This window comes from Bos mutus, chromosome 27 (genome assembly GCF_027580195.1).
Source record: "Bos mutus isolate GX-2022 chromosome 27, NWIPB_WYAK_1.1, whole genome shotgun sequence".
In the NCBI taxonomy this organism is placed as follows: Eukaryota; Metazoa; Chordata; class Mammalia; order Artiodactyla; family Bovidae; genus Bos; species Bos mutus.
This window is the reverse complement of record NC_091643.1, coordinates 30,613,007-30,633,220: the sequence shown is the minus strand read 5'-3', so window position 1 is coordinate 30,633,220 and position 20,214 is coordinate 30,613,007. Positions and strand designations below refer to the sequence as shown.

The 20,214-nt window shown below is 45.7% G+C and overlaps 1 protein-coding gene across 3 annotated transcripts in view; it reads right to left on the bottom strand.

Annotated features, from left to right (window-relative positions):
* Nucleotides 1–20,214, bottom strand: part of IRF2 (interferon regulatory factor 2) — an 84,070-nt gene that overhangs the window by 11,945 nt on the left and 51,911 nt on the right. For all 3 annotated transcript variants that reach the window (XM_070364395.1, XM_005903153.3, XM_070364394.1), the window contains exons 4-6: nt 19,482–19,658; nt 19,127–19,173; nt 10,552–10,669 (exon numbers count right to left, since the gene is read on the bottom strand). In XM_070364395.1, the coding sequence (XP_070220496.1) occupies nt 10,552–10,669; nt 19,127–19,173; nt 19,482–19,658 (342 nt within the window). The remainder of the gene's footprint in view (nt 1–10,551; nt 10,670–19,126; nt 19,174–19,481; nt 19,659–20,214) is intronic.

The window sequence follows — 20,214 nt, the reverse complement described above, 5'->3', positions numbered from 1 at the left end:
TGCCTCAATCTTTTTTTAAATCAAGCTTTTCAGTTTGCGATCACTGGAGATTCACATGCAGTTGTAAGAGATAATACAGAGATCCCACACACCCTTTGCCATGTGTCCTCCAATGGTAACACCTTATTAAACCATCGTACAGTATCAGGACATTGACACTGATAATCTATGCGTCTTGTTCAGATTTCCTTGTTTCACTTGTACTCCTGCGTGTGTGTTTGTGTGTATACTTAGTTCTGGCAATTTCATTACACATGTGGTTTCACATAGCCACCACCACAGTCGAAACACCTAACAGTCTAATCATTACAAGCATCTTCTATAACCGTTATCCACTGTCCTTCAGCCTCCTCCCCTTGTCTCTAACCCCTGACATCCGCTCATGTGTTTCCCATTTCTATAATTTTTGTCATTTCAAGCATGCCTCACGGATGAACTCACACGGTAACCTTTTGAGACGGGTTGTTTTCACTCAGCGTAATTCCCTGGAGATTCATCCAAGTTGTTGTGTTTATCAGTAGTTGGTTACTTCACACTGCTGAGTAATATTCCATGATGCGGATGTACCACGGTCTGCTTTTATTCACAGGATATTCACTACAGAAGGACCTGTAGTATGTTCCATTCTTTGGCTATTATAAATAAGGCTGCTATGGCCATTCACGCACAGTTTTTATCTGAACATAAGTATCCATCTCTGGGACAAAGGCGCAAGAGTGCAATTGCTGGATCACGTGGTAATTAGATGTTTAGTTTTACAAAAAACTGCCGAAGTAGCGTACAGAACGGCCATACCATTTCACGTTCCCACCAGCAATGAACGGATGAGCTCACTGATGCACATTTTCGCCAGATTTTGGTGTCATCATTACTTTTTTGACTTTACTCATTCTGATACATGTTGGTGATACCTCACTGTGGTTTTAATCTGAATGCCCCTAATGCCCTGTCCCACTTTCAAACAGAGCAGACCATATACTTCTGTTGGCAACTGATTGGATGGGATATCCCTGAAAACTGGCACCCATAAGCAAACAGGACCGACGTTTTCCCAAGGGCCTCTCTCAAAGCACTCCGTACCCATAATCAACTTACGCTTGTGCGTAAGTTACTTTAACATTCTATCACATGAGAATGTCAGGGAAAGCATCGCTATCCCATTATAAATGAAGACACTTGGGCACAGAGAAGTACAGTGGCTTCTCCAAAGTCACTCGGCTCGGATTATGGGCAGTGCTCTGCATCCCTGGCCACCTGGAAAAGGTTCAGGTTAGGCGGGAAGGCAGCCACATTCCAGTCTCCTGGAGAAGTTATTAGCATCATGGGCCAGTTCCTGCATTCACTGCTCCAAGTATTTTGATTTCTGTTTATACATGGGTTTCTGTTTGAACTGCCTGGGCAATGAGGGGTGATGAAATGACCAGCACAAGGTAGGGAGAACATAACCTGATTTCTATACAGGGAAGGTTTTAGAAGGCAGTGAGAATCCATGGATTTTCTAGCAAAGAAAAGAAAGGTGCAGAAGAAGCTGGGAAAGGAGATTTGCGGATGTGATAACAGACTCCTCAAAGTCATGGCAGAAGGAATGGAATGGAAACTGGATGCCACCAAGGTCTTCCTGGAGGGGGTCGCATAAAATTAAAGAAGAGGAGGGCAGGCTAAATATGGCAGGCAGACTCCCAAACTCTTATTTTATCCTTTGGATGATCCTACTCGGGCCTGAGAGCATCCATTATGCTGCTCACCAGACACACACTGAGCACTGACACTGACCTCTCTCAAGTTTCTTCTGCCTCTTCTCCCAAGGAAAATAAGACGGCAGGAAAGCGAGATGGGGTCTTTCCTTTCCCTAACTGGGGGTGGATATGAAAACCTAACAAGGTGTGTCTGTGTGTGCATGTGTGTGTGTGTGTGAGATCTTACACGCTAAGATCTTTTATAAATTTGATTTAAATCAAGGCCGCTTTAACTTCCAATCCTCCAAAAGTCCTTTCTCCCTTGCACTATCATTCTAGGGAGTATAAACAATGGTGGCCATTCAAGCATCTTCCTAACTGCATCCCTTTGTTCTGACCAGGAATTCTCTCCCTCAAGGTATTCCCCCAGAAGGCCCAACTCAGTCATTCAACTGACAAGAGATTTCTGGAGCATCGTCTTTGTACAAGGCCTGGCTGTCAGGTCCTAGGAGGACACGAGGAAGCACAGTCTAGGCCAGGATCTGGTTTGTGAGAAGTCCAGCGAGGCTGGAGGCCAGCACGCAATGATCCAGAGAATAAGCCGAGGACAGTCGTGAAAAGGAACAGAAAGCGGAGGGCCCGTGATGAAAGTTCAGGAAGTGGAATATTTTTTTCCAGTTCCAGGAAATCAAAGGCTTCAGCGAGCAGGAGGGGAGCAGGGGAGGGTGAATGGCAGGCAGGAGTCAGATGCTTCTGCTTTCGGGGGGCCTTTTCCTGCCCCCGCCCCAACCCAGAACAGAGCTGCCCTCTTCTTCCTGTGGGCCCCTCGCTCGCTGTCCCCAAAGCTCGGCCAAAACGACAACGTGACGTGATCTCGGGACGTGTCCTGACTTTCGGCCTCACGTGGCCCATTAATTCTCTGTCTCTTTATTAAACTCTGTGTTCATGCATGTCATCTCCCAACCACGCTGTGGCTCCCGAGAGAGCCGAGAACCTGCATGAGGACTCTGTGTCTTGAGTCACAGCACACGTTTGCGGCTTGGACCGCAGAGCAGCTCAATGACTCTGCTGAGTAAAGAGATGAATAAACAGAGCAAGGCTCCCTGACGGGAGCCAGAAGCCTGCAAGAGTTCAGGACCATTTGTGAGTACCGGATGGAACAACGGATGTCTTCTAGAGAATTTCAGGACTCCTGGCAAGTGGGATTTTAAAAATCTAGGTGAAGTGATAAAGACAGAGCAACCATAGCCGCCAGGGGCTTGCAGGAGGGACATAAAAACATTTGGGGGTGAGGAAAATGACCTATGTCTTAAATATAGCGGTGGTCACACCACAGAGGACATCCATCAAAATTCACAGAGCTGCACACCTTCTAAGAGGGCTGCTTTTACTGTATTTCACTTAATATACATGCTTTCAGACCAAAAGTAGATAAGCACCTCTAATTCAATTTTTAAGTGTATCCTGAATACCAGTGACAAAGAGAGAAAATAAGTTTTTGCTTTCTGGGCTACATCTGGTACCCAGTTAATATGAGTCCACGATGTTTAAGGCCAAGCGTCACCCTGAGAGCGTGTAGCTCTGTGCTTGGGACAGGGACGAGCGCCGCTCTCCATCTGAACACGACCAAGGACACTTTAGAAACTTTCCAGCTCGTAAGTCGCAAGTCCAAGAGAGAAGCGCAGAGGTCCCACACGTCTGAGATGCTCTCTGGATGGGCTTTACACACCAGCCTTGATCAATCTCCTTCTCTTTACCCATCTATAGAGACAGATGCGAACTGATTTCCCTGAATCACCAAACTTTACCCCCAGGGGACCACACAGACAGAGCCACTGATTTCTGAGGAATGAAAAGTCACAAGAAGAGCAGAGTTAGCAATCTGCTCAAGCAGCGGTACCCAACCTTTTTGGCACCAGGGACCAGTTTCGTGGAAGATGATTTTTCCAAGAACCTGGGGCTGGGGACCCTTGTGCTACAGCATGAAAGGACAAGAGTGGGAGCCCTCTAGGTGCTGGATGATCCTGATAACCAGTAAGAACAAAACCTAACATCTTCTGGGCCCTGAAGTTTGTCTTCCCCCCCATGGATGATCACCTGTGAGACCTTACAACTCCATGGGAAGATATGATTATCACCCTGTCTTACACAGGTGGAAAAACATCGTGGAGAATCAAATAGCTAACAGAGAGTTCAATGGTCAGACAGCTGGTTAAGTGGCAGTCTCAGGGTGGAAATTCAGCTTTCCCTCTCCAGTACTCAGCAGCACTGTCTCCTGAAAGAGTTAAGGAAGTTCAAACTGAGCTACCCAGGGCTTTCTGAGCCCCTCTTAGGAGAAAAACTTTCAAATCTCACCTTAATAAAACTCTGGGCTCATAACCAATAGTGAAATTGCTTTTCAACAGTTCTATATTGGGTGCCAAGGAAATTCTCGAATGGTCAGAGGAGCAAGGAATCCACTAAGCTCCTCTAGCTTATGAAGGTCAGCACATCAGGAAAAGAGACACCCGCAGGAATGTAATTTTATCGGGACTTCGCTGCTGAGACTTACAACAATATTATTCATGGCTCGTTACTGATGAGCCAGTTTGATTCCTTAAAAGGTCATTCTCACTTTATTAATAACTGTTGACTTAATGCAGGGCTCCACCCAAGAAAGTAGTTGCCCCCATGCCTCAGAGAAAGATCTTAAAAGTAGCCTGCTAGGAATGGAAAAGTTCTTTGAAGGTGGGTTGGTCCTACCACTTGGCAGCTGAAACAAAGCTGAAAACCAGGGAAGTCGGGTAAATTGTCAAGGTCACTCAGGCGGCTGCAGGGTCCAGCTGAAGGCATAGAAAAGCAGGCCATTTGCAAGCTACCACGGAGAGAAATTTCTCTCTGACCTCATCTGAAGTTTGAGAACTTAAACTGTGAAGACCAGCCCTGATGATGTAACATAAGAGAAAACTTCTCTTAATCAAATCTATTTTAATATGATTTTGATAATATCACAAGCATAGTATCATTTTACCATCTTCTAACCACAGTTTGGGCTTCCCTGGTGGCTCAGCTGGTAAAGAAATCCGCCTGCAATGTGGGAGACCTGGGTTCGATCACTGTGTTGGGAAGATCCCCTGGAGGAGGGAAAGGCTACCCATTCCAGTATTCTGGCCTGGAGAATTCCATGGACTGGATAGTCCACGGGGTCGCAAAGAGTCGGACACGACTGAGCGACCTTCACTTTCACTTTTCAATCACACAGTGATTTCTCGTGATACCCACCAGATGCTTGCAACAACCCTGCGAGGTGGGCGGAATCAGTTTTATCATTTCTGCTTTAGACACGAGGAAATGTGCGTCTCAGAGAAGTTAGGGAGTTTGCCTAGGGTCATGTGACAAACAGAAACCTGCAGAACTAGGTCTGGAGCCCCATCCTGTTAACTTTTAATCTGGTACTCTTCCGTTTTCCTTTTAGATAAAAGAGTCTGGCCACGATTTGGTTTAGGCATTCAAGGGTGGTAGAGACAGTGTCTACAAGGTTAGTACTTTCAGAGAAGGGAGCTCTGTCCCCACATGGGGCACACTGCCCCCCGACAGTGACAGGTCTACAGGGGTGCAGGGTAGAGCCAGAGTGTGATGAGAGTATACACTCTTCACTCCCATCAGAAAACAGCATCCTATGCTGCTCTGCTACAAAGGGGAGCAAACAGTGTCTTCTAGTAAAAACTCGGTTGAGTTAATCAACTTGTCTCAAGGGTCAACTCTCTGGGAGCAGAAACCCGGGTAAGACCTCATGGATTGGTGGCATACCCTCCCTGATGAAGCCATCAAATGCCCCATCCTCACTCTGCTATGCAGACAGAGACTTAGCATCCACCCACAGAAACAGAACCCATGCCCTAAACCTTTTTCTCCCTGGATGCACACATAGAATCAAACCGTTCAGAGTCATTCAAGTTCAAACACAGGTATAAAAGAGGTGGACAGGGACTAGGTCACCAGGAGCCTGTGGACGTGAGGGCCTTGGTCCTGGGCCAGGGCAGTGGGGACAGGGTGAGACTGGCACTTTGGGACAAACGACTCCGTGGAGAAGGGGCAGCGTGGACACAGAGCTCGGGCCAGCGCGAAGGTGACTGGGAGTCGCATCAGAAATAGAAGAGGACAGATTTGAGAAATACGACCAGGGAAGACGGGATTAGACAGTTAATTATAAATGAGGCAGAGGTGGCAAGAGAGAGGGAGGAGGAGAAAAACATCTATAGCCTCATGAAAAGTTGACAACTTGCTTGGGTAAATAAAAACTCCTTAAAGGTTGAAAAATAAATAAAACCTCCACCTCCATTTCCCCGGGCTGCAGGGGCACGCGGGACGGAGATCATGTCCTGTGCTGGCTAACCTCTGTCACCCTGGGTTTTCCAAGGTCCAGTTCACCGAACAAAAACAAGATGTATTATCGGTTGTGTCTTGGTACGCTGTGAGATCTCGATTTACACCTCATACACGGACCACCCGATGGCTAAGAGCTTTCTCAGGGTCCTGATAAAACTGGATATCGGGTCTCTGACCTTGTCCCCAAGAGCCTCCAGGACAAGGCCCAGCCCACTGAGAACCAGCATGGAGAGCCTTTATTCGCCCCTTCTCAAGAGGGGTGCCTTCCATCGAAAGAGCCACCCCAAAGCTACTTTTTTATCTCGTAGATGGAATTTCTCATATCTGAAGCATCAGGGAAAATGGGGAACTGAACGAGCCACAAAGGAGCTGAAAAAATGAAGACAACCTTACAGCCTGAGCATCATCTTTGTGTGCGTTCTAAGTCACTGCAGTCTTGTCTGACTCTTTGCAACCTTATGGACCATAGCCCGCCAGGCTCCTCTGTCCATGGGATTCTCCAGGCAAGAGTACTAGAGTGGGTTGCCGTGCCCTCTTCCAGGGGATTTTCTCAATCCAGGCATCGAACCCGCATCTCTTACGTCTCCTCCACTGGCAGGCCATCCTCAAACAATTATGAAATCTGGTGCCAGAGGCTGCCGATCTTAAGTTGTAACTGTGAGGCCCTAAGTTTGGTCTCTTAGTTCTGAATCTCCTCTGCGCCTTTTTTGTTGTTTTCTGCTCCTGTAGATACTCAAAGTTTCTAAGCGTGGCTGAAAAAAAAAAAGCTATTCTAGGTTTACTTTAGATGAAGTCAGTAAAATTTGGAACCAAAAAAAAAAAAGGTACGTCCTAAGACTGTGTGATTTGGGCCACCAAAATCAAGGCAAAACCCAAATCACATTATTTCCTAACTGTCTATGTCTAGTTACCCAAGGCCTGCTTGATTTACTTCAGGGTCATGAACAGCCTTCCTTATTTCACAGCAGTCTTTGCTTTCTTGCAGGGTGGGGTTACTTTTATCAAGGAACACAATGGGGGTGATGAAGCCCCACCTAAGCCAGGGAGACAGAATTTCCGCACCTGCAGACTTTACACACTGGCCTGGAGGTGATTTCAATACAGCTCAGCAGAGGCCCTGCTGACCCGGGCAGTAGGCCAGCAGGGTATTATCAGAACAATCCAGCATGTTTCTGGCTTCTTCCACTTCCTAAAAACAGAAGTTGCCACATACACGAAATAATTCAATGTGAAAGAAAAGTAAAAATAACAATAAGGAGTGTTTTTTTTTTCCCCTCCCTCCTCTTAAAGGGGTAGCAGGTAAGGGTGTTGGAGGGTGCTGACCTGTGCATTTAAATGCTCAGGAGAGAGGAAATGGGAAAACACTTGGTTTAAGTACTGAGACACCACACCCCCTCTTAGAGTGCACAGCCAGCTAAATCTGGAAGTACATTCAGCTGATATGGACAAGAAGGTGAGCCCAGGACACTGCCCGCTGACTGTGAGTGTGTGTGCACTAGTGCACGTGTGTATGTGTGTGTGTCTTCCTGCTGCCCTAAGAATAAAAGTGAAACACAGCTGAGATCCAGCAAGAGTTCATTTGTCAGGGTAACAGTACATTTCGCTGTTTACGCCCTTACTGGATTTGCTTACCACACAGAGCGCCCATCTCCAGAATAAAAATATACTGGCTGGCTGGCCTCCACGGGATTAAGATACTGATTTTCAATCTATTTCCCCAGGGACAGAGCCGACTAACAACGAGGAAAAGGCTCTCGTATTAAGGACTCATTTCAGCTCCCATTTTTAATCTCATAAACATGGGCTTATAAGAGGGGAATGAAAACATCTTGAAGTTTTCATCTTTGTGCCTGGATACAAAACTGGAAGGAACTCTGGGTTTAGAGACCAATAAATAGAAAGCAAGAAATGGTGTCATTTTTAAATAAAACATTTTTTTAGAAAGTAAAGACAGCCCAGAAAAGAATCTCTCCAATGCCACAGGAGCCTCAGAATCAGAAACAGCGATGTTTTTCATCTTGGTCCACACATCACAGAGGCTGGAATGGCTAATTAACCATCACTTGGGAGAGTGGAGACAAGGCTCTGAGAAGGGTTTAAAATCTGAACTAGTGGTTCTGTTAGCAATAATCACAAAGTACCCACTTCTTTCAAATACTTGCATGGATCCACTGCATCTATCATTACACACCTTTGCAAGGGCCACTGACTAGTTAGAAAGAGATATTCAAACTCATTTTACTGCCATCCATTATGATTTTATTCTTCGGAAGAGAATCATTTAATCCAGTTGGTGATTCTCTAACCAGACCTGACCTTCATCTTTGCCCCAGAAGGAACGACCATGCAGTACCAACGCCATGCAGCGCCCACTACACCAAAGGGTGAAGAACAACCAACCTGACAGAGAATTTATGTACTGAAGACTCAACCAGAATGTTAAAAAAAAAAAAAAACGGTTGGGAGTAAAGAATACTGGTCCAATTCTGGCTTCTGTCTGGCATTTTATTTGAGGCTGAATTTCCCTCCTTAAGGAAGGGAGCTCAAAAGTCAAACAACTCCCTCAAAATAAGCTGAATCTTAAGAAAGCGTGCCTGGAGGGTTGGCAAATATCTTGCTTTTTAAAAAGAGCTCAGAGGACCGAAGCTTTCCGAGGACAGTCTGCTGACACAGGGACGATCAAAACCCAGGTGCTGGAGAAGCAGCTCCCAGCGGCCCTAGGGGAGGAAGCCGGACTTCCGGTCAGACAAGCGGCCTCGCTCCAGAGGGGAAGTGAGAAGGCTGCTCGCTCGACAGTTCGACAGTTCGCTCAGCTCAAAATGACTGTGGGGCCATCTGTCTCTGTGCAGAAGTGCCGCATCCCAACGAGGAAGGCAAGGCCGTCCAGTCGCGAGACACAGCATATGCGTCATTCTTCCTTCACCCTGCACGCTGCTGGAGACTCCAAGTGCAAGGAAGACCCTGCACCTGTGATTCTACCTCCAAACTCCAAAACCCCACGTGCAGCGGTTGCAACTTCCGGTCCAAACCCCACACTGTGTGCTTAGTAGCTCGGTCATGTCCGACTCTCTGCAACCCCATGGACTGTAGCCCACCAGGCTCCTCTGTCCATGGGATTTCCCAGGCAAGAATACTGGAGTGGGTTGCCATTTCCTTCTCCAGGGGACTCTTCCCAACCCAGGGATTGAACCCGTGTCTCCTGTGTCTCCCGCATTACAAGCAGATTCTTCATCTGCTGAGCCATCGGAGAAGCCACTGAGAACCCACAAATGAAGGTCCTCAGATGTGAGACTGACTCTTGGAGCTCTGCTTCATCTTTCCCATTCTTACCAGTGTTAGAAGCCCTAATTGTTTACAAAATGGAGCAAAATGAAATGAAACCAAAGGTATTGAGGGCAAAGAAACAGAGGTTCTGGATTCCTGGGCTGGAGTCAGAATACAAGTTCAAGGCTTGGTCTCCACTCTTACAAAGGGTCCCCACCATCCACTCATGGCAGCACCCCGGTGGGACTTTACTGAGATATAATCCACGCTTGTCACCCTCCTGCCTAAAAGCCTCCTGGGGTGGGGCTTACATGATGCATGTATATGCAACATCTGTGAGCCTTAGTATCTGCTGTATTTCAATTTTTAAAAACTTAAACATATACACACACACACCCTCCAGCACTCTGAGGAAAAAAACCCAACCTCCTTCCCAGGGTCTGCAAAGGCCCCCATAAGCCCACCCCACTTCCTTTCTGAAGAGCCTCATGAGCCCTCCCCAGGTGCACTGGCCTTCCCTCTAGTCCTCCAAGTGTGTTCCTGCATCGGGGTCCATGGGGCCAGGTCTGCTGCCAGCCCCCTGCTGCAGTTCCTCCCCCAGCAGCATCATCTCATCTCTCCAGTCTGTCCCTCTGGCGCATTTAACATAGACGGCAAAGCTGTTGTTATCTGCAGTTCCATGAAACTAGGAGTTGGTCCTGCCTTGCTCCCGATCTATTTCCCCGTGCACAGCGCTGCTTCTGCGGCACAGAAGGTACTCAGAACTCTCCGCGGGATCACAGCATGCCCTCCGGCCACACACTTCTGTTTCCGCCTCTGAGAGATGAGCACCACCTCTGTGGCAGGTCCGTCATCCAGAAGATGCTGTGAGGACTGGTGGGGACAGTCTCCCCCACTCCTTGTTCCCAAGTTAAATAAATAATACATTTGTCCACATAACCAAAAATGCAAAGACTGAGAACTGCCGGTGATTAGCCGCCAGTGAGGGGCGGGGGGCGGGGCGGGCGGTGGAATCTCTTTTCATCTACCTATTTTCTTGAGGTCCATCCACCTCAGTTCCTTTATCTGATCCTCAAAGGATTGTATTTTTCAGCCCTGACATCCGAGGGCCTGAACTTGCATTCTGAGACAGTTCCAAGCCCTCCTCCCACAGCCTATGTTATTTTAAGTCACGTTTTACAAATTCTCGACCCCGGAGGGGCTACTTGTGTGTATAAAGAAATGAGATGTCAAAACAGTTTACCTATGATGTTCACCGTACTATCCACTTCAGTTTTTATAGTTGAAGTCAGGACCGCATACTCAGGAGAAAGATCACTTACTCCGTTACTAAGCCCCAAAGGTGACTCAATTGGTTCTTGCTAGGAAGAAGAAAAGAAAAAAGAATTGAGAACACTTCCTTTTCCCTTCCTTTGCTTAGCTTAAATTCTACCCTGTCTGCTTTCTTTTAATGCCAAGGTCAGGTTCATCTCCCAAGTGCATGTTTCAAGTGTATGTTTTCAATCAGCTAGAGCTTAAAAAGCACATTTCTGCCTAGAATGTCTCCTCTAGTGTTCCCTTTTTTCCCACTTCTTCCTTGGAGGAGGTAACACCATTGCACCTGGCTTACCTTCCTGAAATGCTTACCTCTGCAACCCGATGACCCCTGGATAAGGAAGCTGCATTACTATCTAAGTAAAGCTCCGTGCTAGGGAGACCCCAACTCTTCCTTCTCTGAAGGAGGGCGTGCGTGCGTCAGCTCCTGACCTTCTCTCTAAGGGAGGAATCCTTTTATACTTTTGGAGGAAAAGCTCTGCCTCAACTATGAGCCCAAGGACAGGAACTCAGAGCACATGGTGGATGAATTTTTCTCATATAGGGTTTGCCCTGGACCCTGGCCACTTGAGCATCCTGCCCCAGGGGTGGGGCGGGGCAGCCGGTGACACGGGCCAGACTCCCAGCTGAAGACCCCTTGACTCTGTGGAGGCAAGTGGAGCAGCCCATATCCATGGTGCCTGTTAAAGCCTTCCGAGAGTCTACATATTGATACTAATGAATCTAGGAGAATCAATTCCTCTGCCTAAGCTCGGCTCTCGATTCTGGTTTACTCAAGTGCACCAGAGCCCTCCAACCTCTGAAAGCACCAACAGCTCTGGGACAGCCAGTGCTGGGGTACAGACTGACTTTCAGTGGTTTGATGAGAGCGCTTCTCTTCAAGAGAAGAGAAGCTATTGCTATCTATGACAGCAACAGAATCAGACCAAAAAAGCCACACACAACTCCTGGGGAAACCACACTGGAGACGGGGGTATAAGGATGGAAAGAACAGAAGACGGGAGCAGAAGATCATGTGAGATGGATATGACTCTGCTTTGAAAAATTTCAAGTGGCTGCTCCAAGGCATGCAGAGTATTCTTATCAATGCATGTGCTGCTTGGACTCAATCACGAATGCCCTGTAAACCTTAGGGAAGCCACAGTCCCACCCAGCAAATTCCCACCATGATATCCGTGACTTTAAAGACATTACCTCACTGTATAGCTCAGTTCTTGGGGAAAAAAAAAAAATCACAAACAGCAGGGTTGACCAGATGTATGAAACGCTGACACCCCCCCTGCCCCGCTGCCCCCCCATCCCCAGGAAGGACCAGGGACCGCCCTGTTGGGTAGAATGTTTATCCTCTTTCCTTGTAGCATCTCTTTTACAAATTCCAAAGAGTTTATCCTTTCTGGGAAGAAACTCGCTTGCTTGTGACTTGAGGCATCACATTCCCTTGAGAGCTAAACTCTTGACTGTGCACCTGCCTTCCCACCACAGCCCCCTCACTGTGGCTCGGAAAAGCCTGCAGTCTGGCTGCCACTCCACTCGTGGAAGCGAACTCTCAGCTCCCGGAGAGGGTGACGATGAGACGGTCTGGCTTTGGAGTCACATGAGCCTGGAGTTCAAGTCTTTCACTAGTTACAGGGCTTTAGCCTCTTCAGCGGTCTCTTAGGATGCTGTGGACAGCTGTAAACTGAGGACAATAATAGAACCCACACCATTCCCACAGGGATGATGGAAAGATTAAATACAATGAATATGCACCTGTCATCTATAATTAAATAAACACTCGCTATTATCCAAGGTCACAGATAAAACTCCACTCTCCCAAAGCACCTTTCTGCAAGTCTCTTTCCCTCAGCCCCACACTCTGACATCCAACAGGAAGACCTGTAACTCTCCGTTCTTGACAACAAAAGCTACCGGATTTGCCACCTTGCTGAGGGCCCCTTCCTCTCTGGCTTTCTCAATGGCCCCCTTTCTACCCCCTCAACATCTCCACCAAGCTCTATGTGTCATCTTATTCCTCTTCCATCTCTTTGATTTCCCAAAAGGAACTAAGAACATTTTAGGGAATTATGGAAAGAACTGCTCATTTTCATGGGTCTCTTTTGTTGTCATTTTCCACTTTAGGTTTCTTATAAAAGTAACGAGGCAGTCAGACTTGCATATATTTAAAAACCTAAATTATTCTGATTTCTCAATGTGGAGACGTCAAAGTGTTTCACATGATCTACAGTTTAATTAGCGGCAAGTGCGACTTTTATCACATTACACTTGAGAAAACTATGACTCAGAGATGAAATTAGTTTTCTAAGATCACACTCCTTTTAATCTGAGGAGATACGGGAGCTGAACCCAGTCTTTGGTCAGGGAACATGGTCCAATTCCAGTAGCTTCTTAATAAACCCTTGGATCCTGTACTAATTCCAATGGAGACTGAGAACTACTGCCAACATTGTTCTATTCCCCAGATCCCTGCCTTGAATCCTGCACAACTTCTGTAACAGAACAGAATAGGAAATGGCAACTCACTCCAGTATTCTTGCCTGGGAAATCCTATGGACAGAAGAGCCTGGTGAGCTACAATCGTTGGGGTCCCGAAGAGTCAGACACGACTGGGCGACTACACCACCACCACCACCAATGGAGGCTGAGACTATGAACACTGCTTTGCCTCCTCCCGTCCCCACATCCAAAATAACCAGCCGATCGATTCCCAAGTCCTCCATGCAAACCTTCTCTTTGGTTCTGGAAGGACAAGACAGTAGATTGTCTAGTGAAAAGCGTCTAGCACCTCTCTGAAAGGTTTCCATCCAGGGAGCAGAAAAACAGGGATCCTCACTACGTTCAGCTGAAATTTTTGAAATTATTAGAATAGGAAGATCTAAAACTAAACTATGTTATTATTTTTTTTTAAGGCAAGAGCCCAAATTAAGAAAATAGGTGAACGTTTCTCTACAGAACAAATATACAGAGATCCCTCAGGTCACGAACGGCCTTTGTCCACAGCATCTCCTGGTCCTCTGTGATGCTCATTCTTGTCCTGTACCACACCTGGCTGTACCATAACCTGGCCTGCTGAGTCCTAAGCCAACCTGGCTCCTCTTTCTGTCCTAACATCTCTCCATGAGGCCTGAAAACTCAGGGCTGCCTCTTGGATCCATACCTGTCTTCATCCTCAGCATCCTCTTGCAGAGAAATGTCTCCTCTCCATTCCAACCACTATTTTCAGCTAAACTGTCTACTTCAGTCTCTCCTCCCTGACTGTGAGAAAGACCTCCCTTAAATATCAAGTCCACCATGCTCCAAGTCCTTCCCAAGGAGTTCAGCGGTGCCTTATGCCACAAAAACATCCATGGAGGTTAGTCGGCCAACCAGTTTTGCAGACTGTGCTCTGAGCAGCCTCTTCAAGAGCCTCCAGGAGGAGAGGGAGGCACCAGGGTTGGCTGGGTGAGTACTTTCACTTGTTTCCTGCTTCCAGAGCGGTTCTGATTCCATCTGTTGAAAGTTCAGGTGGGTTGCTGGCATGGGTTTTCAGTTCATTAAGGTTTAAAAATTGAAGGTCCCTTGCCACCCATGAAAAGCTTACTCCAGGATGAGCCCTGACAGGTAGTCATTCAGTCTATCTGTGGACAGCAACAGGGAGCATATTGTTTGGTAAGCCAGCTCAAGTCACTGTTGGATCCGAGCGCTCTCTCGGAAAAATCTGCTGACTTCCCTGGCAGTCCAGTGGTTAAGACTTCAAACTTCCAATGCAGGGAGGGTGGGTTCAATCCCTGGTAGGAGAACTAAGATCCAGCATGCTGTGCAAGGTGGCCAAAAATAAAATAAAATAAAATTCTGCTGAGCCAATACCTGCTTTTCTGTAACTCCCATCTAGAGGTCTGCACTCAAAACTAACAGAGACCAGGCCTGCTCTTTACCAAGTGACTGTGCAAGGCTGTCCTTGATTATATTTTCTCTAAGAGCATCAATTCTTTGATTTGGAAGCAGTCTACAGTTCGCAAGTATTCATTTCGAATCCATCCTACCTACATGCCTTCTTTCCCCATGAGGCCTCACTCAGGCTCCTGCTCTAATGAAGCTGGTTTCCTGACTTCTCATTTCCAACTCTTTTCAACCCCGTGGACTGTAGCCCGCCAGGCTCCTCTGTCCTGGAATTCTCCAGGCAAGAACACTGGAGTGGGTTGCCATGCCCTTCTCCAGGGGATCTTCCCCACCCAGATCTTCTGCATTGCAGGCAGATTCTTTACCATCTGAGCCACCAGGGAAGCCCTATCCAATGAAGACCAAACATCAACTCTGACCTCCAGACCTTCACGTGCGATGCTGCTGGTGGGAGTGGATATCCACCAATTTACTGGCATGTCCCCCAAGGCCTGGCTCGGAGCCCACAGCACTGAGGCACTGAGGAAGGTGATGTGGCACAGGTTCTGGAGTTGGACTCGCCTGGAATCAAATCCCAACTCCATAAAGCGTGGAACTCTGGGAAAATCACTCAACATCCCTGTGCCTCCACTGCTGCTAATACAAAAGGGAGACAACCTGCCCATCATGAGAAAGACGAAACAGGTAATAATTGAAGCTGAGAGCATGGTAAGAGCGCCAGAATGTCAGCTACACCCCTCTGTTTTATCCACTTCTATCCTTACTCATCATGGCTTTGGGACATTTTCTGAAACACAGATATACTCTGATGACGTGCCATCTAGTACTGCTCTCTACTGTGCTTCTTATGAGAATATTCCCTTAGACAGCCAGTTACCTCCATGCAGGCAGGGCTTAGTTCAAGTAAAATGGCTCCCTGAGTGCACAGCATATACTCCAACATCTGAGGATATGGAGGCAGCATTTCTGCACATATCACGTGGTCAGTGGGCCTTGGTCTCCCAGTTTCCGGGAAGCTATTTCCCGAGGAAACAAAGAGCATGGAGATAACAGACTACCTGAATGGCCCAAGAAATATTCTAAGAGTGGGCCAGCATGCTCTGAATATTTCTTCCTAGTTAAAACTTCAACTCAATCAACTATACTGCAATGAAAAAAATAATTTAAAGAAGAATAGTATTTATTCAGGTATCTTAAAAAAAAAAAACAACACTTCAACTTTAATTGAAGGAAGACTGGGAAGAGCTTGTTTTAACAGTAAATTTTCATACCCAGTTACTACACGCTTGTGCTTAGTTACCCAGTCATGTCCGACTCTTTGCGACCCCGTGGACCATGCCAGGCTCCTTTGTCCATGAGACTTCCCAGGCAAGAATACTAGAATGGGTTGCTATTTCCTTCTCCAAGGAATCCTACCGACCCAGGGATCCAACCCACGTCTCCTGCATTAGCCGGTAGATACTAAGCCACAAGGGAAGCATTTGTATAAGACAAATTTTCTCTGTAGAAGAAACCTACCTAGTCTATTCCGTTGCATATATGCACAGGACATATGAACTCAGATCTTAGCTGTTTTGACAAACAATAAAAAGTAATGTATGAACATCTCAGTAAAATCCTTTACACAATTCCAGACCATCTGGGGAATGGACTTTGAACCGCTCTCCAGAAACATTCAATGAACACTATGCAGCCATGAGCCACAGCACTTGGGAAAGCCTACAAGCCTCCTCCATGTTCCCAGCCTTTGTTGTTAAGTCAGATGCAAGGGGATTTATATTCAAAAGTTAAGTTGTGTTTACTTCCGATGAATCGCCTATCTTCTGCTGAAGGAACAATGTCTCTCTGAGGGACACAATTCAGGTACTAAGCAAGCCTACATCACAGCAGGATTTCTCACTGCACCCTCTCCTGGGATGGAATTAACCCACATGGCTGAGCCTACAAGGAAAGCTCTCACTTTCCCCCCTGCGTCAATGTGGGGCCTGGCCACATGCAAGACACTGTCATTGTGACGGGGCTGCAGATGACCTTTACTGCCGAGAACACCATGTGTCATCAATTCGCACACTGATGGACTTGTGAGGGGCACATTCCTCCATTTCCCTACCCCTGAAGTAAGACGTGCCTTCTGATCAATTATGTATGTCAAGATTTCACTGCAAGCAGTTTTCCCTGCTTACAGATTAAAAAAATAATAGTACATCTTACCATCATTGGCACCTAATAGTCATTGCTTCTGGAGGGTATGTCTGAGCAAAGTCAACTGAAAAGTGAACATCTGTTACTCCATTTTTATTTCTCCATTAACTGAGATTATGAAATTTAATCTGCATTCTAACCCTCCACTCCCTCCCCATATATATATTTAAGCATCTACTTGGTCAACAAATACTCATCTATCTAGGCAGTGATCAAATATGTATTAATTATCTGTTTTGTACCAATGACTAAGCTAGATGCTGTGAAAATATTAATAGCAGTAAATATGACAGAGCTGTACTTAAGACTGTAGAAGATTCTTCAAAATCACACATTTGTGGAAGTTACAACTTTTCTGACTAAACAAGAATAATCAGAATGTAGGCCCTAAAAAAAATCCAAATGGTGGGAAATCTGATATAACAAACAACAAGATTTTTTCAATTGCAAGAAAAAAATAATTTTTTGAAAGTAATCCAGTGGAAACCCATAGGTTAAAAAGACTTGAGACATATACAAAAATCACAACATGTGAACTTTATATGATTTTGATTCAAGTGATCAGACTGTATAAAAACTATGAAACTTATGAGACAAATTAGAAATTTTTAAGCACTGACTGGATGGATATTTGGTGATAGTGAAGAACTACTATTAATTTTTTCAGATGTAATAATGATTCTGGATTATTTTTAAAGAGCATTTATCTTTTAAAGATATTTACTGAAGTAGTTGTGAAAGAAATGATGTTTAGAATCTGCTTTAAAATATTGGGCTGAACCATATGAAATTATTTTTGCAAGTCAAAAATGGTTGAGTATCTGCAGTTTCATGCATATAGGGAAGTAGACAGAGGTACTAATGTAATAAAATGGCCATGAGCTGATTGATGTTGAAAGTGGGGTGACGGTCTATGAAGTACATTTGACTCACTTGCTTCCTTCCTGTGTGTATAAAATTTTTCCATAATAAAAAGTTAAAATATAAGGCCTATACTGTGCTATATTTAAAGTAAGTCACCAACTAAAAATACTGAAAGTGGAAACTAGAGGTCTCACTGCTGAAACACTCTAGCTAAAATATTTCTTTTCCATTGTAGAAGTAAATGTGTCTGAAATTTTAACAATTTACCTAAGTTTTCCCCTCTAATTACCTTCACAAGTCAAACTGAAGTATATTTTGTGTGTGTGTTTTTCCAACTATTTTGACTCAGTGGTTTGCTTTTAAACATTGCGCTGTCTGGATAATTTGGATTTTCCTTCAACAGTTATTCTGGAGTATAAATCAGAGTACTTGGCATCACTTTTAAGTTCAGTTCAAAGTTACCATGTGAACTTGGCCACATGTCCCTCTGCCCTTGGGCCCCTGTCACTCAACCTTCTCACGCCACCGTCTCCTCATCTGCAAACAGGGTGTGCTGAAGCAGACCACTGTCTCTCTGATGGTCTACGGGCCCGGACTGTAGAGTCTGCTCTTTGCTTAGCAACTGAAGCTCATCTTCAGTTTCTCATGGGATATTTGGCAATTCTATGGCTTTTGAACAAGGGCCCCCCAATCAACACACAAAGACCCTCACAGGGTAGGGGGTTTCAGACTACATAGCCGATGGAAAAGCTCACACACACAAATACATCCCTATGGAAGACCTTTGGGAGTTACGAAAGCTAGTTCTTTTTTTTTTTTTTTTGAAAGCTAGTTCTATATTGAGATCCACACAAATAGAGGGCCTGAACAGAGCACAAACTAATAGCCTATCAAGGGTAAAAAAAAAAAAAATATATATATATATATATACACACAAGTATATATATATACACACATAAATATATACATATACACACATATATATACGTGTGCGTGTGCATGTGTGTTCAGTCACTCAGTCACGTCCAATTCTTTTACAACCCCATGGACTGTAGCCTGCCAGGCTTGAGGGGCCTGGTGGGCTACTGTTCATGGGGTCACAAAGAGTCGGACACAACCGAGTGACTAAGCACATACATATATAAATGTAGGTATTTAATATAAGTTTATAATACCTAATATACTTTAAAATATATTTAATGGCCTGAAAACATACTTGATATTGTCAGATAGTAGCGGGTTGCTGGAGCTTAGCCGGAGCTAAGTGACCAGCTGGCAAGAGTTGCAGGGGCCAGATGGAGGCCTAAGACTGCCAGGCTCAGCGTGGATTTGTGAGTTCATTCATAAATCGTTCAGGGAAATTGGATGAAGCAGGGGAGGTGTGTATACCTGAGCCCACAAGCGGGCACATGCTAAAGAGAAGACGTGAGAGCACAGAAATCACAACAGCAAAGGAAGCAAGATTAAATACTTCACAGAGACCACATCGCTTGTCTTCATGAGACAGACTATGAATCACTAGTATGATCACAACTTTGGTCTCCTCTCTGCACAAAGATTACCTTGATGTGCTTCACTCTGTCTTCTTTTTCTGTCTTTGGTTTCTTTCCTGTGGCAACAAAAATAGTTCGGGATTAATCCATGAAGAATGCAGAGACATTTCCCCTACATTAAATTCTTTCTGAAACTCTCACTGCATTTATTGCTGTAATGTGTAGATGGTCAAGATCCCAAACGTTTCTTTTCCTTTCCTTGGGGGCCCTGAGAGTCATTTTACCCAGCCAAGTAAAGGCAGAATTAACATCCACAATGGGAACAGGGTTGTATTCTTGCTGTGGCTACGATTGTGGAAATCAAGAAATCACAAAGGCGCTATTTAAGCAACAGATGTTTTAGCCGGTAAATATCTTTATCTACCTTTCTTAGAAGGCCGCTCAGACATGGGCAGCATCCGGTAGACTCTGAAGGCATTGTTTCCTTTTTTTATGCTTTTGTCCTTGACTTCCTCAATGTCAGGCAAAGAGTTCATGGCACATCGGAAATTCGCCTTCCACGTTTTTGGGTCAGGTTTATCTATTCCTGGTTGATGCTTTCCTAAAAAAATAGTCGAAAGAATGAAGGTTAAGAGGAAAAAAAAGAGAGGGAACATTATTTCCAGAGTAAAAATTTCTGGAAACAGGATTGCTGGCGGGTTGTAGAGAGAATGCTTTTCATTCCAGGCCACACCTACAGTGAACAAACGTCCTGGTTTGTTCCAAGCTGAGAAGGTTCTTGGGATGCGGGAATTTTTGTTTTAAAACCCAACAGTTTCAGGGCGCTGCTGCTGCTGCTAAGTCGCTTCAGTCGTGTCCGACTCTGTGCAACCCCATAGACGGCAGCCCACCAGGCTCCCCCGTCCCTGGGATTCTCCAGGCAAGAACACTGGAGTGGGTTGCCATTTCCTTCTCCAGTGCAGGAAAGTGAAAAGTGAAAGTGAAGTTGCTCAGTCATGTCCAACTCTTAGCGACCCCATGGACTGCAGCCCACCAGGCTCTTCCATCCATGGGATTTTCCAGGCAAGAGTACTGGAGTGGGGTGCCATTGCCTTCTCCCAGTTTCAGGGCAAACTGGGACAAACTGGTCACCCTAGGTCTACTTCAGAGAAAATAAG